This window comes from Antrostomus carolinensis, unplaced genomic scaffold, assembly GCF_000700745.2.
Source record: "Antrostomus carolinensis isolate BGI_N321 unplaced genomic scaffold, ASM70074v2 scaffold17145, whole genome shotgun sequence".
In the NCBI taxonomy this organism is placed as follows: Eukaryota; Metazoa; Chordata; class Aves; order Caprimulgiformes; family Caprimulgidae; genus Antrostomus; species Antrostomus carolinensis.
In genome coordinates this window covers 55,274-82,107 of record NW_010315898.1, presented here as the reverse complement: position 1 = coordinate 82,107, position 26,834 = coordinate 55,274, and the positions used below count along the sequence as shown (strand labels likewise).

The window sequence follows — 26,834 nt, the reverse complement described above, 5'->3', positions numbered from 1 at the left end:
AGAGCTACAGAGCAGACGTTACAACCTGGGCAGGAGGTCCAGGTCACCAGTAAGTTGGATTGTTCAGAGAGAAACCACAGTGACTGTCAGTTCAAGACTGACTTGTTCATAGTCCTGCCAGCAGCACTTGGGAAGGTGAGAGATCTCGCTGATGTGGAGGTTATGACTCAGTGTTGAGGTTTTAATTCATCAATTCCTGGTTCCTGGGAGGACACCTTGCTCTTGGCAGTTGTGCACAACCTGGGCATTAAGAATCAGGACCTTGGCTAAAGAGATGCAGTGTCACTGCTGTGGACCAGACTTGACCTTCCAGAATTGTTCGCTTAGGAGAGGTTTCCAATGTGTGAATCACAAAAATAATTTTGAAAACTACACTTACACTTTTCACATAAAATAGACTTTCGTATTTTCACTGGGTGTTTGACTATAATAGCAACTACGCTGAGCGACAGAGCCTTGTTTTACCCCCCCTCTCCCTATACATCTAACACTAGAGCTTAGTTTGACCACGAAGTACAAATGGTTGCTTTGATAAATATGCTTTTGTAGTTTAAGCATTCTTAGATACTAAAACTTTACTCCTGTTAAGATAGTATATATTAATACTTACCTTTCTATTTTTCTGCACATTAATAAGTCTTCCAAAAAAATTAGTAGTAGTTTATAGCATGATTCATCTATTGCTTTATTTCCCAACTGTGTTAACCAGTAGCTAACTGGAAGAAATAAATTATTTGAGTCTAGGAAGTTAATAACATGATGCTGTCATTCTATATTCATGTCTTTAATTGCGAAATTCAAATTGGGAGCCAGCCAAGGGATAGTGAGGTAATGTCAAATGCAGTGGAGTTTATTGCTTATAAAGAAAAGATATTTCTACGTAGTGGACTGAATGAGAAAGGAAAAATCAATATTAAATTCTTTCTCATGGTGGTGTTTTAATGGCTCCATTCTGACTTAAATACAGAGGGTTACTTAGGGGGAGGTTGCCTGTCTGTAGCTGTGTCTTCTCGTGCTTGTGTGGTGAGTTCGAATTGTATCCGATTTAAGGAACCAAGAAGTTTCTTCTCTCCTGGATTCTAGACATCAAATGAATGTTCTTGCTTTGTATGGCAATGCTGAGCTAGGATCATAGTCCAAGACTGTGGGTGTGTAACGTGCACAGAGCGTTTCCCTGGTAGAGACGAATGGCTCCTCCTGGACCTTTGTTCTTTCAGGCTTTCATTGCTCAGGCGTGAAAGTCCGTCCTTGCTAGTACTGCAGCAGGTTCGGTTTCCAGAATTTAAAGAAGTTAAATACGAACAAGGTATGGTCTGTCTTGCACTTGGTGATGCATTATTCCCGTGTATCTTTAATAACCAGTTTGCAGTAATTATAGAAACAGAATGGCAAGGTTAAATTTTAAGTGTATGTTTTATAAGATAAGTATTGATTGAGTTCTTGTTTTTCCACCTAATCTTCTAAGTAATTGTTATGCATGTAAAAAGAAAAATTAGCTACAGAAGCCGTTTATGTCTGATTGAAATGAGACAGTACTTGTTGCTCAGACCGATATAATGAAAATTAGAAAGTTACAGAACACTTGAACACTTCCAGGGAGGAGCAGCCACAGCTTCTCTGGGCAACCTGGGCCAGGGTCTCACCACCCTCACACCAAAGAATTTCTGCTTGTATCCAGCCTTAATCTTCCCTCCTTCAATTCAGAACCATTGACCCTTGTCCTGTCACTACAGTCCCTGGTAAAAAGTGTCTCTCCATCTTTCTTGTAAGCCCCTTTATATGTTGAAAGGCTGCAGTAAGAGTAAGCTGGTCCTGACTTACTGCAACCCTGTTATTTGTGGATTAATTTTTTTAGATCGTGTTACCTCCTTTGTCATTTTTGGTTATCATCTTCTTAATTGTGTTGCTGTGGTTGGTGAGACACGTTAAAATTGCAAAATGTTTTTGTAAAAATGGATCTTCTCTGCTTGATGTTCTCAGTAGTCCTTTCCAGGTGACTGTTTTCCTGCTCTGTCATTTCCTGAGCCTGATGTATCGATAGCCGTCTCTTCACTACCTTCCAAACGTTGTGTGCTTAAGCACATTTCCTTAGTGTCTTACCACTACCTTCCAAACGTTGTGTGCTTAAGCACTCAGGGGAGTAGCACATTTCCTTAGTGTCTTATTCTTTCACTCACGATTCATGCAATCTTTACTTTGTGCACTCCATTAGTTGTCCTTTCTTCCCACCGTTATTGGCTGCATGTTCTCTTGCTGGTAAGGTGACATCGAAGGAAGCGGTGCTCATTTAATTAGCAAAGAAATTAATGTAAGCATGTATTTACCAGATAGAAAAATTCCCTCCTTGCGAAATACCTTGGACTTTGAGGTTACCTGTAATAGAATCTGAAGTCTGGAAAAGTTATGGATAACTGAAGAAAAATAGTTACTTTTAGTATCTTCTGGTTAAACTCTGATATCCATCAGGATGCCTGTTAAATAGAGTTGCCCCAGAACCCTGAGTTGTTCGGAAATATTAGACTTTTACTGTCGTGTGGGAAGGAAACATCTCATAGTAGGAGAGTGTCTGCTGCTTGGAAAGATTTCTACTGTTACATTTTCTTATTAGCATTAGGGATTTGTTGTCAGTAGCACTGGACTAGGCACCTGCAGGCTTTGGGCAGATCTGGGCCCTAACAGTCACATTTTGTAGTGGATGCCTGTATTGCAAAATGACATTCCTTGGTTCTGGTATTTCACATCTCATCATGGATTTCTCATCTGTGTAAATGAAAATGTTTCTATGAAATCATTAATTTTGTATCTTTTTCTCTAGTGTGAATGAATCTGGACTGTCCTATAACATGTATATTTTCTTTTCCTTTTGCAGATGATCTTCCTGGGAAACGTCACTCTTTATATGTAAAGAATATCTCCCTGAGTTGCTCCAACTGAGTTTAGAATGTTACTTGACTTGTGATTCTGATGGAGGAATAACCAGATCTCAGGCTGCTGCACTGGAAGACTTCACAGGAAATACAAAATGTCATCCAATAGGAGTCAGAACCCACATGGACTTAAACAGATCGGTCTTGACCAGATATGGGATGACCTAAGAGCTGGAATTCAACAGGTTTACACCAGACAAAGTATGGCAAAATCCAGATACATGGAACTTTACACGTATCCTAATGCCTAAGGCAGTTAGTACTTTCACTGTTAGTAGATGGAGATAACTTTTTACTTTTCTAAACTCAAAATTGCTTCATAACTATTTATCTTAGTGTTTCTTAAGAATATATTTTTATTTTGAAGGTTAGCCTTTTCTATTTAATCTCACTGGCAAATAGGCAGGAACATTCTGTTGTCTGGAAAACTGTCTTCATAATTATGGCTACCTCTGAATTTCAGGTTTGATTGCTAATTATCTTTGACAGAGCAGATGTTTAAAGTGATTTTATTAATGGGTCTAATTTTGAGTCCACAATACACCAAAAGAAAACAGAAATTATTTTTCTTTTATATGTTAGTCTCTGGTGTTACACTTTGTATATGCATTTGGCTTGGAAAACTTGTGTTTTCCATGTAACTCAGTGTTTTTCTGTGATTCTTTGTAGTTTATACCATGAAGAGGGAAGCAAGAAGTTATCTGTTAGTCTTCAGCTGGCTTGTGCTAGAAGGTTCTCAGGTCTCAGACTTGCAGAAACTTGTCTGAGCTCAGTTATGCCTGGATTTTGATAGCAGCTGCGTGGCTGATGCTGAAATAGCTCCTTCAATCTTTGCCTCAGTCCTTCCCTGGCTAAAATGGGAATGGTTTAACAGTGCCATGGCATGTCATCTACAGACTTAAAATGGGTAGTTGATCTTAGGATAAAGTGTATTGAAACATAAATGGAGAATACGTGGGGTTGGGTGCAGACTGTTGATTTTTTGAACTGCTTTGCAGGGTATCTGTAACCCTTCCTTTCTGGATGACAAGCTAACCCTACTTAAAATAGGCTCTGCTGATACCTCCCTGAAAAGAATGAAGGTTTCTGCGTTGGTTTTTTGGGTTGGTTTTTTGTTTGTTTGTTTTACTACTGGTCCTCAGAAAGCACTTGTTCTGAAAAGTGATTGATTTTGGTAAACTCATCAGTTTGTGCAAAAACTTGTGCGAAATTCCTTCCGTCTGTTTGACTTACGAATCGCCGTGGTCATACAGGCATGTCCATTTCTCTTAGCAGCTTTGCTTATGCAGGGGGTGTTTTTAGGAGGTGTGCATAGCCTAATCTTCTGGACACGCAGGACTTGAAATACCTTTCATAATTTTGAAGAAAATATGTAAAGCTGTTTTCTAGTAAATATATTAAACTGCATTGTTTGCATTAGAAGTTGTACAAGAATACAAAACTTCCATAACCTTTCCTAACAGTTTTCCTGTCAGTGTTTCCAGTTCCTTTCTGTATTTTGTTCTTCTATGGCTTTGGTGTAATCTAGGGAAATACAAGTTTTTGACAAAAATGGAAATAATCTCAACTTGTTCCTGTAGGCCAGGTATTGAGGTGACAGAGCACTCAGCATAGAGTCAATTACTGCTTAAGATCTGTGAAACAGCAAAATTATGCCTAAAACTGATCTTTATTATAAAGAGAGTAGAAGAAAGGAGAGAGAGATTCTGGTTAGAGAGTTTTTCAGCTGTTGTTGTTGTTGCCTGCTTCCTCCTTTTCAAAAGCTTTGTTGTTGTTTCTCTCTGCCCTATAGTTTTGTACTACCCTGTATTAATTTTACTTCCCTTTCAGTTCCTTTTAATTTTACTTATCTATTCCTCAAGCATACTTATTGCAGTTCCATTAATTTTTCATAGCAAAATGGAAAAACTGTGGGGACCCAGCTGTGCTGCTGGAAGGGGAATCAGTTATTACCTCAGCAGAACTGTTTTCATTATAAAAAATTTAAGATTAGAGAATCGTGCAGAACTCAGTAATTTGCACCCATCAGTGTAAAATCTTGTGTTTTCCTGTTGTATGTTGAATTGCAAAACTGATACTTGTGTCGTGTAATTTCTGTTTGCACTTAATCCTGGAGGAAAAAAATGCTGTATGGAGTATTCTGGTACTTTTCAGGGGTGGAGTGTAGAGTAGAGGTGACGGTGGCACGCTTGGGCTTGTGTTTTGATGGCGTACTTGCTCCAAAAGATTGTTCACTACTGCTGAAAGGATCTGTTTCACTTCCCCTGCGCAGACATCTGCTCAGCAAAGGATCAGGGACAGGGACAGCAGTTGTAGCAGCAGGTCACTGGTAGCCTGCATGAACTCCCACGCTACTGGAAAAGCAGGTGGCAAGTCAGCCCTCCAGGTGGGTTGTGTATCAGGATCATTTTCTTCAGTGGACATGATCTCCTACAGCCATAAATTCATTATGAAATAACAACATGGGATTTTTATTTTTTTCCTTTTTTACTGCTCAGCTTTAGAAACAGAATCAAGGTTCTCAAAAGCAGTATAAATTATATTGAATACAAAGGTGGCAAAGTTAATTTGTGTTTGGCTGCTTCTTGTATCCCGTTTTGAAGAGTTTCAGAGTAGAATAAAGTTCTGGACATCTTTCCTCATGAACAGCACAATCCTGAATCAGTTCATAAAATTCCTTGCAGTCGTCTACTTCAAATTTTAATTCAGATAAGTAAATGTAATTTCTCCTTCACTGTAAGGAAAGTGTAGAAGTTAAAGGAGATTGATCTTGATCTGTTCTCCTGTAGATGGTTTGTCTGTCTGCTGGGCCAAATCTGAAGTTCAGCAACCAGAAGCCTGGGGAGCAGCTACAAACTATTCTATTGATGAATTAACTTCTCTGCTTGTTCTAGTATGTGAATTGCCACGCAGAAGAGTGCAAACACCCACAGAAATGTTTCCCAATAGCTGTTTGGGTATGTATGTGGCTTCCAGCATATAAAGCAGTTGAAGGGATTAGTTTGCCTTCTGCAACCAAGAATTCTTTTCGTAGAAGAAAAGAATTTCATCTTTTTCATTCTTTTTTTGTGATTCTCAGATGGACTGTCGTGTACTTCATTGTAAGCAGTGCAAGTCGTCTTTAGTTTTGAATTTGTCAGTCTGTCAGTGGTTGGCTTTGGCAGGTGGGGGCACAGATTGTGAATAGCGCGTGAGAGAGCATGATGCTTTTGTGTAGAGTATGTCATAGAGTTATTCACACTTGCAAACTACCTTCTGCACAGGCAAACTAACTTCAGCTTGACTTTGGTGTTCAGTTTGACTACGACTCGTGTAGAACAACTAAATTAGAGCATTTCAAAAGTGTTGTCTTGGACACTTTGGCGAGCAAGATTCAAGACAGAATAACAAGTAAAGGTGGGCATTACTGGTATGTTTTTACTTCAGCTCTGAGGTGATTACTGCCAGATGGGGACAGAAGGTCTCAGTCGTTCTCAATATTTACAAGGAATCCTGGTTTTAATTATAAAATGTGTGGGGTTAGAAAGAGACTTATGTCTTCTAACCTTGGTCTTTTATTTTTCTGAAAGCTGTTGTGATTATTCTTGGATAAGAACAGAAAGAATATTTTCATCAGGCAGTAATCACAAAACCTGCAAGAATTACCCATCATCTAGACAGTCCTCGTATTTTTGGGCTTGCTCAAAGCCACGTGGGATAGGAGAGTTAGAGGAGGAAGGAGGCAGGACTGCCAACTGGGTATTCATGAATCAGCATTAAATTCCTTGTATCATGATGGAGAGACTTTCCATAGAGAATTCAGAGGACCTTATATTAACTATTTTAAACTGTGATGTAAGCCTTACTTTTCTCATTTGTGAAAAGAAAGGTTTGCATCCAGAGAAAAATTGTTACACTGTGTGGCATTCCTCACTTGAACAGAGAATTTTGAAATTGAAGCAGAGATGGTAAAAGCAGCAACAGTGCCAGGAAAGTTGAACAAACTAATGACTAGGAGCTGAAAGAAATCATTGATGTCCAGGACATAAGTGACTGATAAAAGTTCAGTTGCTAGGCACAAATGAAGATTTTATGTTATTGGTTGATATCATGGGAAATCTAGTTATTTGGCACCTGGATGAGGTCAGAGGTAAGAAACAAATGTATGCTGTATGTTTTCCAAAAGGGTTAATCTTGGGCAAAGAGCATGACTCTTTTGGAGAGAATTCAATGACTTTCTGAACAAGTAAATGATCATAGGCCGTGCACAGGCTTTCCTTTCAGTTTGACACAAAGACTGAAAGCCTTGTTCCTGGTGGCAAGCAGGATACTCTGATCCTTAAACCCAGTTTAAAATAAAAAAGCTTCACAGACAAATCTAAAAAAAATCTTTAAAATAAAAAAAGCTTCACAGACAAATCAGATCCTTAAACGCAGTTTAAGGATTTGATCTATGAAGCATTTTTTTTAAGTAACTGGAAGGAGTTAATTGGATATTTTAAGAGATTTTTCTGCTGTTTAAAAACTAAAAGCAAGTTTGTTCATAATGCCTGTAATGCATCATATATTTGGGGTTTATCATTCCCTTGGTATTAAATTGTGTTGATGTCTTCCATTATATTGTGCTGGTCTTTCTGAAGGGAAAGATAAAAGGCAAATCTCGGCAGCATATTAATTTCCTAATGCCTGGCATAGCGTGGAGGAAGTCTGTCTAGTGGTTAAAGCTTGGCCCATTAGTTAAAACACAAGTTAAAACCAAATTAGACCTTCTGGATTGCTTAATGCGATGTTCTCTAACGAGGGCTGTGACTCAGAAGCCTGCCCTGGACCGTCAGTAGAAGCAGGAGTGCTCAGTAGCTTCGTTCTGGTTCATGTTGGCTGATCATTTGCTGGGTGAGCCATTAGGGTAATTTTTGTTGTCAGATCAATTTTTGTTGAGTCCTCATCAGGCTGAATTTGAGTGCCACCAAGCTAGTTTATTTTCCGTGTTTGTGGAGTGCAGTTTCCTTCAGGATGATTTCTTATTTGAAGTGTTACGAGCAACATGACTTCCACTTACTACTTTGGAAGAATTCTGACTATTTTAATGTTTTAGATCTTTTCTTTAAATGTTATATTAACAGATACAAGCAACTCTTCGAGGCTGTATAAATGAGAGGAAAAATTATTGCTACCACATACTTAAATGTTGGGATTATACTTTTAGCCTAAAATTGGGTTTTGGTGAGTCTTATCTTGTGGTGCACGTCTCACCATTGCTGCTTTCTAGGTTTGTCCCCTGTTAAATGGCCAAATCTTTTATAAAGGATTGTGTTTGAGAGAATCTAAAAATATTATCCTCTGTGTTTTCAACTACTGAATGTTGCTTGAGGCTAGTGTTGAAATTTCTTCATGTTCAAATGAAAGCTTACGTATTTGTAGAAGGCCAATAGAATACATCAAATAAATTCTATTTAAACCTTGAAGATAATTTTATCAGCAGATTCCACTGCTTTGTTTTCTTGGTGTTAGGTAAATTTAATACTGGCATCAGTATTTGCAGTGCGCTCGGCAGTCTGACACATTTCTGCTGCAGATAATTCTGCTGAAAAATTACCTCATTTTCTTAGCTTTGGTTTGATTTGATGCGGGCTAATGGATCTTGCATTATGGTTGTCACTTACAGTCATGTCATAATAGCTTATTGAAGTTAACAGATTGTTTTTAGTTGTGTTTTTAATGTCTCCTGCTGACACATAAGCATTCCTTAACTTTCCTGTCAGTCATGTTTATAACTACTGTACTAGTGTGCACCAGTCGAATCAAGCACGAGGAACTGGAGTTCCTCCTAAATCGAAAAAGGGCCAGACGCCTGGAGGTGCTCAGTTTGTTGGCTTGGAATTGTACAAACGGCTAAAAGAATTTCTGAAGAACTACTTGACAAATCTCCTGAAGGTAAGATGGGACGTTAGATCAGTCTGTATTTGTAGTAGTGATACGGGTTGGGTTGGGTTGGGAAAAGCTTGTATCAACCAACCTAGAGGTGTGTGCAGCCACTGGAGGTAAATTGAGTGCTGTTGAAATTTGCTTTTGTCCCCAAAACAATGTTTTGTGGGCTTTACCTCGGGCATAGATCAGTCGCCAAGTGAACCTGTGAGCTGATTCTCTTCTTCAAGCCAAAAGAGTGGTTCTGTGTTTTATAGAACTAATTTTATACGCCATCTTAAGCCTGTATCTTGAACAATAGCTAGACTTTCTTAACCAATTAACCGGCATATTAGCAATGCTGAAAAAATGATTGCCTGTAAAGTTGAAAGTGCCTGATGGTAGCCATTAATTTAATTTAATAAATAAACTACTAATAGAGCTGGATATTGGGCTGCTTTGTGGGAAAATGGTTTATAGTTATTTTTGGAAAGGAATTATGCTTTTAACTTTTGAGATTTTAGTTTTGAGCAATAATAAAAGAATTTGTGGTGTCCTGTCAAGTCTACTGTATAATTAATTTAAGAAGCTGCGTAAAGGTGTCTAAGGTCTTATTCAGAATTCACTCCTGCTTTTATTCCCTTCTCCATTCAAGCTGTAGTGGTCCAGTTTGGAAAGGTACTGAACTTCCATGTGTTACCACTTCATCATCTTTTTTCCTGTAACAAGAACAAATAGGATGCCATCCCCATTTCCAAGAACACGGGGTTCTGTTTACTGCCTGACCGGGTGCTAGGGAAGGCCTGGTGCTTTATTAATGCTGAAGTAAATGAATTGGCCCTATATTTCCTATAAATACATTGCATGCTGGAGATTTATTACACAGTCGGTCGTACACCCTTCTGTATCTTGGTTGTGCCTTACAATTACCCAGCAGTCCTGGCAAACTGTTGTTATTGCAGGATGGTGAAGATTTGATGGATGAGAGCGTGCTGAAATTCTACACTCAACAGTGGGAGGATTATAGGTTTTCAAGCAAAGTGTTGAATGGGATATGTGCCTACCTCAATCGACATTGGGTTCGTCGCGAGTGCGATGAAGGTCGTAAAGGAATATATGAAATTTATTCAGTAAGTAGCTTTTTGAAGTGAGTGGTTTATCCATTCCATCTGGCTGGTTTGCATTATCATCCTGCAGATTGCTCCTTGAAACTTGTAGGAAGTTCACAGAAGTTTTGAAGAAGTGGGCAAAGTGGAAACCTGCCTCCCATCCCAGTATATTTATAAAAATTCGGTGTTCCAAACCTGTGAGATGTTCAGTCTGTCTTGAACATACTGGGACTACTAGTATTAGACTGGCAAGGGTTTGCTGTTTCTGGATATTTGCTGCTTATACTGTTATTTGTGTGCATCACTGTGGCCTTGTCACTCCACTTAGAGTTCAGTCAAGTGTTTCGAATATAGAATGGAGAAGTAAATTGCACTTTTTTTCTGTTGACTTCAGTACATCTCTGCAAATTTTTTAGCATCCAAGCTGCTAAGACTCAGTCAACATTTGGTTTGTAATCTTAAGTTATTTTGGTACAGTTCTGAAAGATGGATAGATGATCTTGATAATTTTTTTGTAACGTAAACAAGGGAAGAACATAGCAGAAGTTCTGTATCTCAGATAACTAAAAGTACATTTGTTTTGTTCTTTTTTTTTCCCCTTATAGAGGATAATTATTGTCCTGGCTAGTGAAGCATTAGGAAAGTGATGTGTTATTTTATCACTTCACTGAAGTAACTCTGCATATGGTAGAAAAGCAGTTGGTATCTTTACTACCCTCCCTCTTAACTTCACTAGCCTAATGCTAAGGGACTGTGTCAGCCTGAAAATCACCAACATAAAGAGCTGTACAAGTAACTTGCAAAGGGTTATTTGCCAAAGGAACTTGCAGGGTTTATTAGTTCTCAGAGTTGGCAATGGATCACTGCCAGAAAAGGGGACATTTTAGGCAGTTAGTAATAAAGCAAATGGTAATTTTACTGTTAAACAGTCTTGTTGCATGAGAAACGTGTGTTCCCAAATAAAATAATTTTAAAAGTTCAGATTATTTAGTGTACTGTATCAGCTTTCCTGAAGGAGTTATCCTGCATGTATATGTGTAAATATATTAATGTTTTCTTTATTCCATCTTTCATCTCTCTTCTTTTGCTTCTAGCTTGCCTTGGTGACCTGGAGAGACTGCTTATTCAGACCATTAAATAAGCAGGTATATGTGTGTGTGTGTGTATATATGTGTTATAACTACAGTGCTATTTTAGAGGGTTAACTTTATATATTGTAAGTAATAGTTCCAAGGAAAATTTGAGGATTGGGGGTAGACTCAGGAAATAAAAAGGAGATTTCTGCTTCTCCCTTGTGATGTTAAAAAGAGAAATATTTGGGGGGAATGGGCCTCTCTCTGTGTGTTTGGTCGGACCTTGGTACCAAGACTGTCTCAATCTTTAAATTTACACTGATGCCTGGGAGATTAAGGTCGGCCAAATAGTTTTAATTAGTGAGTCAGCAAAATGTAAAACGAGACATTCCATCACAACAAAATATTATATTTACCTGTGTCGATTTTACTCTTATTTACCAGTACTTCATGATGAAAAGACTGTGTTATATTATGAAAATATTAGCTAGATTTCAGTTTAGAGGAACAGTAATTGCAGCACATTTTTTATCAACATAAACTGATAGCTTGCTTTGTGTGAAGTACGGGGGGTTAGTTCAGTTCTTACTGCAAAGTCTTCTTGTATTTCAGGTATAAAACAAACAAGTTTGGTTTAGAAGGTACTTTTTAAAATTTAAAAAAAAAAAACTAAACCCAACCACTTTCGTACCCTTTTACAGCTCCCCACTAATTGGACTGTAATTACATTGTAGATCTTGAAGGTGTAGCATATTCAGTGATGTCTGTAGGAATTCTATAGGTTCAGGTTTCCTTAAATTTTGTTCTCGAGGGACTTGCCTTGCCTTGAATATAGGAATACACTCTTGATTAAATACTGTGCTTGACCTACCGGCTGCTTTCTCTGTGCTTGACTTACTTTTAATCCCTGTTTTCTAAGGTAACAAATGCTGTGTTGAAATTGATTGAAAAGGAAAGAAATGGTGAAACTATCAATACAAGGCTGATCAGTGGAGTTGTACAATCTTATGGTAAATGAGATTTCTTTAAGGTTCTATTACTCTGTTAAAAATAAGAAGTATCCCCTATCAGAGCCCAGGAGTAGCATCCCACCTCCTCATATGTCCAGGAAAGATGTTTACAGTAAAATAAACACAGTAATATATTGTTTAACATCATGTTTATAGAGACCCTAGACACAATTTCAGTAGATTATACTGTATTTGTAAAGCTTGAAAGCACAACTGATAGACAAGAGTGTTCAGAGTGTTCATTGTTCACAAATTGGTTATTTGGGAGCTAAATCTGGAAGAGGGGGAGCACAGTAGTTTACAAAGCAGAGTGGGCTTGGGTGTTTTCCCATTTGCATGAAATTGAGAGTTTTATCATGCAGATTAATGACAAGTTTCATTAATAAAAAAAATATGCATATAATCTGGGGATTTTTCCTCTAAGAGGAGAAAAATGTAAGGGGAATTTGAACTAGCTTTTGAGGTGGGATTTGGAAAACTTCACTAGCATCCACAGTTTACTTGAGTAATGTCTTGTGTTGCTTATTTTCAAATGCAAATTAAAGGAATACTTTTAAGAGTGATGCTGAGACTGTTCCAACTGATTACCTTCATATAAGTTAGAAGGAGGGTATCCGCTTATTTGCGAGACCACTTTGTAAAGACAATTTTGACACTACTGGTGGTGTCTTTGTTTGTTTGTTTGTAGTGGAGCTGGGGCTGAATGAAGATGATGCGTTTGCAAAAGGACCTACACTAACTGTCTATAAAGAATCCTTTGAATCTCAGTTTCTTGCTGACACAGAGAGATTTTATACACGAGAAAGTACTGAATTCTTGCAACAGAACCCAGTGACAGAGTACATGAAGAAAGTAAGTTGACTAATAAGCTTCGTGATTATTTTATGGATATAGATTTTTTTTTTTTTTTAAGAGTAAATTCTTGTCTTTTGTTATCAGTTTCTTAAAATGCTGATTATTTTACAGAAAAAATTAGCTCGTTTTCCCTGTGGTGATTTGCTTCTATGTTTATCTAATCTGAAGTTTGTCTCCTTAGTGTATTTCAGTAGGTACAGTGAAAGTTTAAAACTTTATTAATGGGCAAAACAGAAGAGAATGTTAAAATAGATTCAGATTTTGTTAGAGTTCAAGACACTAAAACAGTCATTCTCCTTGGGACCTGCAAGTTTATTGTTGCTATACAAGGAGCTACATGTTGGCACGTTTATTGAAATCTCTTCCTGTGCAAGGTGGCTAAGGAAGTAGATCATTAATTAGCTTTAATTCTCTCAGATATTTTAATGAAATGAACTCTACACGATACTTCTGATCAACAGAAGCCAGATTGAAATTCTTAGATAGTCTCTGGTTTCGGAGATCCCAGACGAGGCAATTAAGAACAAGCTGAATAAACATTGACTATTTCTAGCCTGGTTATGGAGTCAGTCTTACTGAATGTGAAATAGATAGGTCATCTGCCATCTTGGACAAGTGCTGCTGGATATATTTTTCTCAGCACATCTCCTCACTTTCTGAATTGCTGCTTGTTTTCTCCCTTTCAGTTTAATTTAAAAAAAAAAAAAAAAGGAAAAGAGCTTTTTGAGTATGTAATATGCAGGCACACATCCCTCCATGCAAGGTCTTTGTGTTTCTTTTCTGTAACTCTTTTTGCCACTGAAGACATCCTGAGTCTTGGCATAGAAGTCAATGATTTACCCAAAAAAAGGGAGCAAAAAAAAAAAAAAGTAATCCTAGAAATAACAGAGGAAAACGAATCCTGCTTTTAGTGCATTGGGATAGTTGCCCAGTAGTTCCCAGACCTATCTATGTTTACTTTTCTGTGATTGTTGAAATAATGATTCTTGATACTTCCCTTTCAATTTCTTGTCTTTGCTTTCATCCTAAAATACATATAAAAACAGAGTAAGGGAATTTCAGTCATTCATAACCTGGCTCATCCCGGCTTCCTTGGTACAGGACAGTAAAAAGCTGTCTGAAGGTCATTGCTATTTCAAGAACTAGAGATTAGTGGCAAGTAGAAAGAACTTATTAGTAACCCAAACAATCTTCAAGACTTCAAAAATCCACAAAAGAGCAACAGACTTTGCTCGAAGCTGATGTTGAAGCTGAAAACACATCTAAAGCTAGCAGAAAGCAGGGGAAATCTTCAGCAAGAAAGTGTGCAGCCTTAAGTCTCTCCTCAAATTCATATACCAGAGATGTATGTGGGCTGGCTGGGCATCTCCTTACAGAGAATGTGCCTACACTGAAATCAAACTGAGCAAGAAACTCGGATTTCATTAGTCATTTCCTAGGATGTAACAGGTGAAACTGAAAAAGATGTGTCTTAGACTTTACAGTAAATATGATCAGAGCTTGCAAAGTGATGCAAACGAAGGAACGTGACCGAAGGGAAAGGGGAAGTTTAGAATTGAAGCTAAAAGCTGGTTCACGGGAACAAATTGTCTGATCTCTCTACTCTGCATGCTCTGCTGGAGAGATCAAGAGAGGTCATGCAAGTTTTCAGAACTATTAATTTAAAATTCAAATAGGTTTGTCCTTCAGTTTTATCTTACTGCATTATGCATAAGGAATTCTTAACATTTTTTTACTTAAACATGGCAAGACAGTTTTGTAAACTTTATTTTTTTTCAGTTTGGGTATTGTCATCTTGCATGCCACTTAACTGTCTGGAGCAGAGTAGTACTTCCCATAATTATTACTCGGGTATTGCTAGAATTAGGGTTCTTTTCTGTTAGGAAACACCTTTGATGAGAGTGATGTGAAAAGCTGCAGGTTGCCCAGCAGTCACACGGCATACTAGAAGGTCTTCAAAGTCAGCTGTTGAAAGGATGAACTATGAACAGTCGTCCACTGTTAGTGCATGTACTTGGCTCTCTCACTGAAGCGCTGTGCGTTGGGTTATAGTGGGGAATAAATAGATATTGCAAAATAAAAATAAAAATAACCTGTTGGAGCACCTTAGTGCACACCAGCGTAACATCAGTGTTACCATGATATAGAATTGTGGTTCTTTCTTGTAGAATACTCAATTAAATCTTAATTAGAATTAGAATATGTGTACCTGGTTGTCCAGGCAGACTTACTGAGTTTAGAAGGATTGTGAATTTTTCTTCTCAGGCCAGAACTCATGAGTAAAGCTGGCATGGCCTGATGTGCAGTAGGGGAAAAAGGTCAGCATTTCTTAAGACTATCCCTTGAAATAAAGTCTCAAACTGAACTTTCGATCTTTACAGTTAAAACAGCTAAAGATACCATTGTGTGAACTAATTATATTTCTGAAATATGATTTCAAAAGGAAAATTGAATTACAAGAGCACAAAAAGTGAGAGGCTGTAGCAAATTTGAAGTCAGAGTGAGTGCTTAGTTTCATAAAGGAGCTCCAAGTGAGAGTTAACTGTTAACATAGAAAGTGAAGGTCTAAGGGTATTTTAAGAAGCAGCATTAGAAGTGGCAGAATTTTGGTTAAGGGTAAGATAAGTAGTCTTACTAGTCTGATTCCAGTTTCCAGTGGTCATCAGAAAGATTTGCTGCTACTTGCTGGGATTGTTATTCCTTACTGGTAAGAGACTGGCAAGTACTCCGAAGCACGAGCTTATATCCCTTCCCCAGCTGTTGATTTTGTTTCCCCTATTTTGACCTGTACTGGTTTAACTCTAGGACACTGTAATCCAGGACCATTTCATGGGAGCTAAGTGCAGAGTTATTACAGAAACGAGTGAAGCTAACAGTGACAGAGGTTATTTAAAGCTGTCTTGCAGTGAAATTGTTCTTTTTTTTTAATTATTGTCCATAATATGATCTTTCATGCTTTGGTATTCTGAAATACAAGGAAAATGCATTAATTTAATTTCTTTCTTTTGGTGGCACTATTCATGAAATAACACAGACTGGTAAGGGGACATATGCACCTTACCCCTAATAATGTGCTGCACTTACAGATGGCTTGTAAAGCGAATGTTTAACACTTTTGCAAACAAAATAGAGGCATTTGTTACATAAACAACTTCAGTTTTACATTTTGACATAAGTACTGTTCCTTGAGTGACATTTAGAATTTTAGTTTGCTGGGAAGATATGCATATGTAGCATTTCATATGCCAATTAAATGCTAGTATAATTGAAATGATTGTAGATTATTGGGAAGCTTTTCTGTGTAAGAATTTTGATGAGAACACTCACATAAATCTGTCATGGGCATACTGTTAATTTTTTTTCTGCCTTTTAGTTTTATGGAGGCATGAAATACAGTCATAGAGCCATAGAATGGTTTGGGTGGGAAGGGACCTCTCGAGGCCAACCCCCTGCAGTGATGGGCACATCTTCAACCAGACCAGGTTGCTCAGAGCCCCGTCCAACCTGACCTGGAATGTTTCCAGGGATGGGGCTTCTACCCCGTCTCTGGGCAACCTGGGCCAGGGTTTCACCACCCTCAGAGTAAAAAATTTCTTCCTTATATCTAGTCTGAATCTCCCCTCTTTTAGTTTAAAACCTTCACCCCTTGTCCTGTTGCACTTGGCCTTGTTGAACCTCACGAGGTTCACGTGGGCCCACTTCTCAAGCTTGTCCAGGTCGCTCTGGGTGGCATCCCAGCCCTCGGGCATGTTGTCTTAAACGGAACTATCTCGCTGTAGCTAGCGAGCTTGCTGATGCAAACACTCCCAGCGTCCCATGTCGGCAGATTGCTTTTTTTCTGACAGCACATTTCCATCTTATTCAGAAGCGTCAGGAAAGCAGTTGTGCTGCGAGTCTCCCCTCCATTCAAACCGTATATAATATTGTCATCAACATAAGCATCGATTCCGTATGTATATTTGGATTCCCAAAAAACCAGCTGCTTAAGTAGGTGGACCATAATACTGCATTGGTGAGAGGTTTGATTGTTGTTGTTCTCTAGATGAATTTACTAAACAGTCACCTGTTTCCTGCTGTTGGATGTCTGTTCTGCCTCACCTTTATCTCTCTGTTCTGTAGGCTGAAGCTCGCCTTCTTGAGGAGCAGCGTAGAGTTCAGGTGTATCTCCATGAGAGCACACAAGATGAGTTGGCACGAAAGTGTGAGCAAGTACTTATTGAAAAACACCTGGAGATATTTCATACAGAGTTTCAGAATTTGCTGGATGCTGACAAAAATGAAGGTAAGGAGAGTCAAATGCTGGTTTTCGGCTTAGAGCTCCTCCTTGATGATTTGTGAATAATGTAAATTCTGGTGATGGATAAATGTGATTTGTTCAGGAATTGGATAGAGAGAGAAGACAGACACTAAACTGACTGGCAAGCAGACGTTGATTACATTGGGATGGCTGAGGATATTGCCTCGAGAAGCCTATTCCGACCCCAAATATTAAGGCAAAACAGCACTAATTTTGATTTCTCTTAACATGGAAGAGCTTCAAGAGCACTTGAGCCATCCTTCTGGCGAGAGCTGAAGCTTGCATGAGAGAGATCGAGGTGAAAGAGAGACCTGTGGTCATACCAGCTGTTTCAGTTTAATCCATGGATCTTTCTGAGTCAGCAGTGAGAATTTAAAAATCCAAGTTGTCTAGAACTATGTATAGGAAATGTTAAGAGGAATGGGAGGAAATAAGGAGCTTCTGAAGTATAGTGAATAGAATATATAAAACTGCATATAGAGCACAAGGAAAGGGTGGAAATTATTAATCGGTGCGATAATTTTAGCTGTGAAAATGAGTCTTAAGTGCCAGTAACGGATCAAGTTTATACTTTCGTAGAGAACACACAGAATAAAGACTTCTTCTAAAGAAGTTCCTCTAAAATAAGTAAAGGTTATCAAAGAATTTAGGTATCTTTAAGGGATTGTCAGTTGTATTGGTTTTTATGAGTTTCTTCAGGAGTTAAAATAGCACAAAATGACAGTCAAAACTAGGGCCGAATAATTCCTGTGTCGTGCAGGTGATAAAGATGAATAGTGTTTCTGATTTTTCAGGTTGGGGAGTTAATTAAATCTATATAGGAAGCCAAGGCAAGGCTCTATAGCTGGAATACTGCTTTTAAGAAAGTGACAGAAATGAAGAGATACTGTGATTAAATTGCTGTTGACGATACTGTTCATTTGGAACTATGACTCTGTCTCTCTATGTATCAACCTTAAAAGAGCAGCTATGAATAATTACTATAATCATCACGTTGATAACTAGGAGATGATTCAAAACTGGAAAGGGCAATTCAGCATGATTAGTAGGTCAGAAGTTACCTGTTTCCAATGTAAGCAGAAGATTTTTATCCTGTGCTAGTATTTAAGAGTCAGATGTTGTTTATGTTTGTAAATAAATGTATTTACTCTGTAATTGGAACAGATTTCGATATAGATGGGTGGTAACTAGTAAAATGACTTTATAAATGTCTTCTGGCAATAGAAATAGTCGTAGCACAAACAAGACAATTTATCTGGACTCCAGAGGCCTTCCCAGACTTTTTTTTTCTCCCTACTTTATCAAGCTCCTGGGTTATGTGAGCCTTTAATACAGTCACTTACCATAGTGATGCAATTCCAGAAGTTTGTCAGGGTAAACATGGAAAGACACCTTGTGTCTTGGGAACCATCTTGTTATATGTCTTTGGTTTTAATTTCATTTGGGTTATTTCTAAGATTAATTAGGCATTTTAAAATGCCTGATTTTTTTCTTCTCCTATTTAAAAATCCTTCCTTTTCTCTTATCAGGCTTCACTTGTACAAATTACAGTACTTCCCTGGCCCTTTGTAAGTTTCATGAAGGCTCAAGATAAGAAACATTTATTTTGAAAGATTATTTGAGAATTCATTCTTTAATCAGTTCACTTTCAAATTTGTAATAGACTAAAACAGCCTGCCGTAAACTATCCTAAGCTTACAAGGAAATCTTGCTCCCGATTAAAATCTTTATTGCTCTACTCTGGAGCGTACAGTGGTTTTGCGATCGTCCCACGTGAAGTGTGTTAAGCACATTGTATTACAAACCTCTCCTCTCGCTGTTCTGTAACTTTTTAATCACGTTGCGCAACTAGTTATAAAGCTTGTGGGGCACATTTCTCATGTGTTACCTATTCACATCAGTCTTTTCCCTGTTGGAAATAATTCTGTTTGTTGGGAGCAGGCTGTAATGATTTAGGTGGAGTCACCCTGTAAATCTTCCTCGAGGCTTCATAGCATCTCTTCCATATTTCACCAAGTTCAGATATCCTGATAGACCCACCTGGGAAGCCTTAGTTGTGGGTAGGTCTAGCAGCAGCTTCTATCTATGCAAGGCATTATTTTCCTACCTTTTTTCTAAAATTCTGTAAGTAAAAACCCAGCATTCTTACATTGTTATAAAAGTCTAACATCAGGTTTCTCTTTGAAAACCATCCATGTGGTATTCAGAGAGAAAAAAATGTTTGCTTTTCAAATCCAAGAGTTGAAGCTTGCTGAAGCTCTAAGGCATGGGAAGCATTGTGTGGAAACGAGTCTGTGGTGTCATCGCTTCAGTATTAAAGGCATTAAGTTCTGCACGCTGTATTTCAGTTAGGAAGTGATGCAGCTGCTTGATTGCTCTGTTTTATTTAATCTGATAATCCCCAGGTTGTAATAAATTGCTCATAAGCCCTTCAGAGAAATCCTTACACTTTACAAGTGCTAGATGGAGCTGACAGCCTTAAGATGGACTCAACAAGGTGATATACCCCCATTTGGTTATTTACTGTTTCACTTGAGTGCCTGTTCAGTGAGGGCAAGATTACAAGAGGTAACTAGTGGGTTTGTGTACCTGCTTTATGGACGTTTTCAAGTTTGCTTTGCCTCTTTTTTTTATATGTTTTTAAAATAAAAGTATTCTGCACTCAAAGCATCTGCCCTGTTGAAAATTGTTAATAACAAAACCTTCTTCAATATTAAACTTTCCAAAATTGCTAATTGATTTTGGAAAGTCTTGCCTGAAAACTGGTGAGATGTTAATACGAAGCTTTAACATATGTGAAATGACATGCAATTTATTTTTACCTTTGTTAGTTTTGTTCTGTGGTAATGCTTTTTTAGAACTTTTTCTTCCCTAGAGATACAATTGCTTCTAGTAGTAATCAGTTAGCTAAATGTTATTTGTCAAGAGATGGCTTTACCGACAGTGCTTTATTGGAGGAAATTTGGTTTAGAATGTTTCAGTGGGTCCACTAAGGTGATATCAATACCTAACATTTTGCCTTAAATTTCCAACTGTTACCACTGATGCTGCCCCAAGTAGGAGCGTTAATAAACAAAAGATGGTGTGAAATCCCCAAGAACTGTCCTGTTCAGAATTCAGTTTAAAGGAGAGGGGTGAGCTGGAGAATGTGCTCTTAGCACAGCCAGCAGTAACACTAATGACAGTCCTAATTCATGGTAACACTTCCAAACTCCATCTAAATAAGAGGGCTTGAACTCCATTTTTAAATCATTGCACCTCTTCAGATTTACAAAAACTAGAAATCAGGAATGAATATATTTATATAACTTATGTTGGTTTTTTTCTTCTTGAGATTTATGTAGCATTGCAGAGGTCAAACAGATCTTAATATTTATATTAACAGGTTGTTTTCTCTTTAACTAGTCTTAGCTTTCCAGGTTAGTGCAAAGATTTGCTATATCATATAATTTTTTGCTGTAGTTTTTGCTGGCTTTTTCCAGGAGCAATTGCACATCAGTTTCTGTTGCTGATGGATGTTTAACTCCTGTTGTCAACTTGTAAATGAGGAGTTGGCGTCATTGCTAGTACAAATGGGAGATGTTGGCTTTCCTTCTTTTTTTTTTTCCAGACTTGGGACGCATGTATAACCTTGTCTCTCGAATCCAGGATGGCCTTGGAGAGCTGAAAAAACTTTTGGAAACCCACATTCATAATCAGGGTCTAGCTGCAATTGAGAAGTGTGGAGAAGCTGCTCTGAATGCAAGTATCCCATCAAAAAAAGTCTGTGTGTGGTCGCTGCGGGTTTTACATCAGAGGAGGGGGAATGCTTCCTGATACAATTTCCAGTTTTCTTGTGCTTTCCCTCTCCCTGGTTTCATTTGTGATGACTGGGCAATTCTCAAATGGTAATCGTAGGCTTAAAACAACAGTCACATCACTGGGGTACCACTCTCGGAGCTCTGGGGGGTTTTTTGGTGTCATTTTGTGGTACTACCCTTGGAGCTTTGGTTTTTTGTTTGGGGGTTTTTTTCCTTCTGAGCTTTTGTTCTCTGTCAGGACAACGTGCTGCTTGGAAAGCTGGCTGTGCAGACACATCCTACACTTAGAAATACCCGTGAGAATCCACTGTTTCAAGAAGCATTATCTCCAGTGTACTGTATTTTATTTCATCATCTTATAGACTTCTGACTTAGATGGGACTGTGTGGAGAAAGTTTCTGGTTTTTGGGGTTTTTTTTTGTGAATGGCTTTATTCTATTTGAAAAAGCCTGAGAAATGTAAGAGGAAGAAATAACTGAAATGGTTGGAGAGGTCATGGTATAAGGAGCAGGTCAGGGTCTTCTGCAACACTGTGATTGTTCAGCTGTATAATTGGCTTTCTTGATTTTATCCCATAGTTGTAATTTCAAACTTAATTTTGTATTGATAGGGTTGAATCTCTGCAACTTGAAGTTATTGAAAGGCTTTGATAACCTCATCTCTAGACAATGTGACATTTTCTAGAAAAAAAAATTGAATGAATGAAAACAAAATTAGGACAGCATCTAGATTCTGGTTTGGGGTTTAACTTTGGTTTTTGAGGTTCATTGTAACCTGTTATTGGCCTCAGATATTTCTGAAATGGCTTCATACTAAGCAGTGTACTGAAATATAATGGCTTCATTAAAGCAGTAATCTGTAATGACTGCATGGAGAACAGTAAAACTTCAGGTTTTCAGCACAGGTTAAGATGTTTTGCATGTGTGTAGTGTCTGTTGTTCCCTTCTGTAGTTTTAAGTGCATTGCTTTTTAGCAGTGTTGATCTTTGATGAATCGTGAAGTAAGTTCAGGAATCTTCAGCTTTGTTTGTAGGCATCACCTTAAATTTTGAAATCAAATGTGCTCCATGGTTGGCACATACCCCTAGTGATCATCACTCTTGAGTTTCTTTGTACTTAGGCCTTGAAGAATTTCCCAGAAAAATGAAAGCTCTTTCTCTATGAATTAATCTTTGAGAGAGGGGAAGCCTGAGATTTTTATGGATTAGTTCTTTTGACTCCAACCACTTACAAAACTTTTCCTGATCACGACGCTTTTTCTTGTTTCTTCATCTTTCCCTTTGTTCCTTTTCTCTTTTCACATTTTTGTTCTTCATTTTCCTAACAGTATTTCTGATTGTCTCCCTTGGGAACCATCATGCCTCCTCTTCCAGTATCCTTCACACCAGTATATGGCTGTTCATCATGGCCTTGTTTACTCTTTCACACTTAGGTAGGATTGATTCTGCCGAACTTCATTTATCTGTGCTGTCTCTAAGCAGATAATCAGCTGAGCAAATGCTTCTCAGTTTCTCTGTAGTCAGTTTCTCGAAACAATCATACCAGCTTGACTCATCTGACCTATTTTAGATATTTACTGCAGAATGAGTTGTGCGCGGGACTCCATTAACTCGATTAATGAGGCTGCTCTTCAGTCAGAAGATTACTGCTTTTTGTGCCTCTGGTTATGGGGTTTTTTTGGAGTCCTTGTAATCAGTAGATGCCTCTCTGAATGTCCTTCAAGTCCATTTGAATTTCTTGTCTGGGAGGATCTTGATAATCTCAGTTCTTTATCTCAAGCATGGCATTACGTCGGTGGTCCATGTCGTCTATGTCTGTCTTCAGTAGCGACAGGAAACGTTTTGTAGGATCCTGATCCAACCCTGCCCATGTTTTGCCATTTGTTGCCAGCATCCAGAACTCTTACAGGAGGAATGTTACAGAAGTACCTCCATGCCTCTCCATGCTCCTTTTAGTTTTTATTTATGGACCTGTTGTCCATGAGTTTATCTGATCCATTCTTGAACCTGCTGATATTATCTGCTTCCGACCACCTCCTGGGGCAGCAAGTTCCAGAAGTCCACTGCCTTATATATAAAGATGCTCTCTACTTTATCTGTCTTCAACTTGTTTCCTATCACTTTTCATCAAGTGCCTCGTAATTACAAAATGTGGCTTTTGGTGGTCCTTTGTCTTTTCAGTCATCCTCCTGATTTTGTAAACCTTGGTCACGTGGCCGTTCAAACTTCTGATCTCCAAACTGAAGACTTCTAGCCTTTTGAGTCTGCTGTATAGTAGCTGCCCTGGCTGCCTGGCGTTTTAGTTGCCCATCACTGTCCCCACTCTTCACTCCACTCCATCTTTACTGAGATGCAGAGATCAGTAACTGCAGATGGGACTCAGTCTCTGAGTGCCATAAACTTGATGTTTATTGGCGTTTGGCTGCCTCTGTGTGTTGATTGGATAATTTTTTAAGAACTATCATCAATGTCTCTGTACCAAGTTGTACTTATTGGGGATACACCTGTTAATGTTCTTGCTTCAGAGATGATTTCAAGGGTTTCTTCTGTAGCAACTGCCATGTGATGATCCTCCAGCGCTCTCAGGTCTGATTGGAATTAAGCTTAGGTCTTTGACAACGTCCTTCTTGGAAATGTTTGCAGTGGCTGAGTAAGTGGTTTTGTCTTCTTTTTGTACCGTGTAATGTATTACACTCTGCACTCTGCTCACTGGAAATGAAAGCTTGTACTCATGTCAGTCAGTCCTGGATACAGGACATAAACTAGTCTGGATACTATTCTACCTTTAAAATATTTCTAATACTTTGTAGATTTGCCCCATAAAAATGTGCTTAGGCCTGTGAGTAGCTCCATTTTGGAGGAAGCAAAAAGTCAGTGGATTGCAAAAAACTATCTCCCTTTATTGCAGGATCCAAAAATGTATGTACAGACAGTGTTGGATGTCCATAAGAAATACAATGCTTTAGTCATGTCTGCATTCAACAATGATGCTGGCTTTGTGGCTGCACTAGATAAAGTAAGTACATGTAGTGGCATGCACTGAATTTTATTTTATTTTATTTTTATTCAGCACTTTGTGTCCCAAAATTTCACTGTCTTTTGTGATTTATAGGCTTGTGGTCGATTTATAAATAATAATGCAGTGACAAAAATGGCTCAATCATCCAGTAAATCCCCAGAGCTACTGGCACGATACTGTGACTCTTTACTAAAGAAAAGGTACGTCTTCAAAGACAAGTTACTGTTTCAGGTTGGCTTTTGTTTTAAAAAGTTTTAGCATATGAAGTTTTATGTTGTGTCTTCAGAAACAGAACATAATGTTTCAAGAAAAGTTAAGTATACCAAATTCTGAATACAAACGTTTCAATAGGACTGTTCCTGAAGATTATATGGAGTTTACTTTTTTAAAGAGGAGAAGGAGGAAATCATAAAATATCCAAGACCTTTCTTTCCTTACAGGACATAAGTTCTATTTTTTAATAAAACAGAAGGGGTTTTTTAGTGGTGTTTTCACCCCCAAATTTGAGTTGTGTTAAATGTTGTAAAGAAGAGAAGCACATTTCCTTTTTCCGTTAAAACTCTTGCTTTCCTCCTGTTGTTTTCTATATATCTTCTTCCATCTGGGCAGAAATTGAGGAGGATAAAAACTGCTTTCTAAGCTCTCGTGGTTCATAATTTAATTAAGGTATTGAGTTTCAAATGATTCAGCAGCTCATCCACTGAGTTGGTATCAGTTCAGTTCATACTGGATTTGTCTCAGGTTTGTCACTGGCAACTTTTCTAGCTGTTTTGGGGGAGGAAAAAACACACCACCAGACAACCCAAAACCAGAACAACTTGCTCACTTTTCCCTTCCCCATCCCCTCCTTCCTTCAGCAGAGGGTTTCTTCTCCCCTTTATAAATACTAGCTTGGTGCAGGGTAGATTTGGGGTCTGCCTGACGGACAAGCGTGATACGGAGGAAAACAGCGTGGTGCCACTTGAGCCCTCAGGTCATCAAGACCCAGCTCTGGGAGCTGTTTCCTTTTCACTCTACTAAGATAAGAAATGAAGATAACATTTAGCAGCAGAAAAAGGGCAGGAAGAGAGAGATCCATGTTTAAACCCATTAATCCTGAGAAGTATCGGGCTGTCAGGAAGTCCTGAGCAATTCATGGTCCAGATCTTCAGCCTATTGTTTAAAAATCCCCTCCTTCAGAATTGCTTACCCCTGGAGTTGTGAAGAAGTGTTCATTTCATTCTGCTGCTTCCTCTCTAAAGCGTCTTTGATCCCAGAACTACTTGATCTGTCTTCCTTTATTTATGAAATTCCATGTACTTCCATAGGTTGTTTTAATTCAGCAGTTTGGGGACTCATTAAAAACACGTTACTTTAATTGCAGCTCAAAGAATCCAGAAGAAGCAGAATTGGAAGATACACTCAATCAAGTGGTAAGATGAATATAAATACAGTTCTCTTCTGTGTAAGCTTTGACAAGTTAGTTATACTCAATTATCATGCAGTTCAGATGAGAAAACCTTTTATTTTGTATGTTTCATTACTTAATATTTCAGCTTTTCAGTAATAATCTCCTTGTGGCTTGTTAGTTGTAATTTTTTTAATTTAAAAAAGCCCTTTACAGCAGATTTAAAGTTGCAAAATGGAATTCATGTTTTTACTTAACTTTTATATACACATATAATTTATATAATTTCTAAAATATCTTTTTATATAATTACTTTTATAAATTATTTAATTTATATAATTTATAAATATGTGCTACCTATTTATTCATATATAAGGCTGTACATGTGGAATATATAGTTAATGTGTTTAAAATAGTATCCACATTTAAAACAAACATTACCACTCCCCTACCCAAAACAAAAAAAAAAAAGGTGGAAAAAAACCCCACAACAGAAAAATCCCTGCCCTTAAAAATTAAGGTGCAGAGTTTAAATGCAGCTTTTTCAAGAGAAATGCTTAATTTTTTATTTTTTTTTCTTGGCTTTTCCAGATGGTTGTTTTCAAGTACATTGAGGATAAAGACGTGTTTCAAAAATTCTACGCTAAAATGCTGGCAAAAAGACTCGTCCATCAGAACAGTGCGAGCGACGATGCTGAGGCAAGCATGATCTCCAAACTAAAAGTGAGTATTCCACGATGTCCCGTGCTGCAGGTATTCAGCCTGCCTTGGAAAGCATTCATGTACGTCCTTTTGTTTCATTATTTTTTGTACAATAGAAAAATAAGCAACCTTTTATTATTACTTCAACCTCCTAGGAGCTTGTAGTGCATGTCTGTCCAGTGGAGTTAAGATGGAGTTAAACTCAATCATTCTTACCCAGATGAAAGGCATGGATATAATTATCTGAGGGAATGACTGCTGAGAAGTTGCTTAATTTCCCTAACCCTTGTTCATTCAGGGGCAAGCAAAATATGATCTAATACTCTTTTAGTAGTCTGTTTCATGGGTTGTTTGCTTTGTTTTTGAACCAAATTTCCTCCAGTTTTTGATGGCAGTTAAAGAGCATGTCTGGTTGGGGTCAGTACTTTGAGGGAGGGAAATACTGAACTTTGTACATCTTTTAAGAAAATAGGGTCTGATACTTTGTTCTTCTCATTCTCCAATGTCAAATCTGTGTCTTGCTGACGTATCTGTGCTTTTAAAATACAGCAAGCTTGTGGATTTGAGTACACCTCCAAGCTGCAGCGGATGTTCCAAGATATCGGTGTAAGCAAGGACTTGAACGAGCAATTCAAAAAGCACCTGACCAATTCAGAACCGTTAGATTGTAAGTAATAACATTTCCCTAAGTTCCCATTGAGTAGTTTGGTGTTCTCTTATTTCCACAGAGGGAAATACTTGATTTAGACATCATACCCCTACAAGTTAGAGTTA

General features: G+C 38.1%; 1 protein-coding gene across 1 annotated transcript in view; it reads left to right on the top strand.

Moving 5' to 3' along the window:
- The first annotated feature begins 2,864 nt into the window (after window positions 1-2,864).
- Window positions 2,865-26,834, top strand: part of CUL1 (cullin 1) — a 31,178-nt gene continuing 7,208 nt past the window's right edge. Inside the window, exons 1-13 of the mRNA XM_010168115.1 lie at window positions 2,865-3,162; window positions 8,669-8,840; window positions 9,773-9,940; window positions 11,014-11,064; window positions 11,912-12,002; window positions 12,691-12,854; window positions 16,977-17,139; window positions 20,765-20,895; window positions 23,861-23,968; window positions 24,065-24,171; window positions 25,335-25,383; window positions 25,950-26,081; window positions 26,610-26,727. Of these exons, the coding sequence (XP_010166417.1) occupies window positions 3,023-3,162; window positions 8,669-8,840; window positions 9,773-9,940; window positions 11,014-11,064; window positions 11,912-12,002; window positions 12,691-12,854; window positions 16,977-17,139; window positions 20,765-20,895; window positions 23,861-23,968; window positions 24,065-24,171; window positions 25,335-25,383; window positions 25,950-26,081; window positions 26,610-26,727 (1,594 nt within the window). The 5' untranslated portion in view covers window positions 2,865-3,022. The remainder of the gene's footprint in view (window positions 3,163-8,668; window positions 8,841-9,772; window positions 9,941-11,013; window positions 11,065-11,911; window positions 12,003-12,690; window positions 12,855-16,976; window positions 17,140-20,764; window positions 20,896-23,860; window positions 23,969-24,064; window positions 24,172-25,334; window positions 25,384-25,949; window positions 26,082-26,609; window positions 26,728-26,834) is intronic.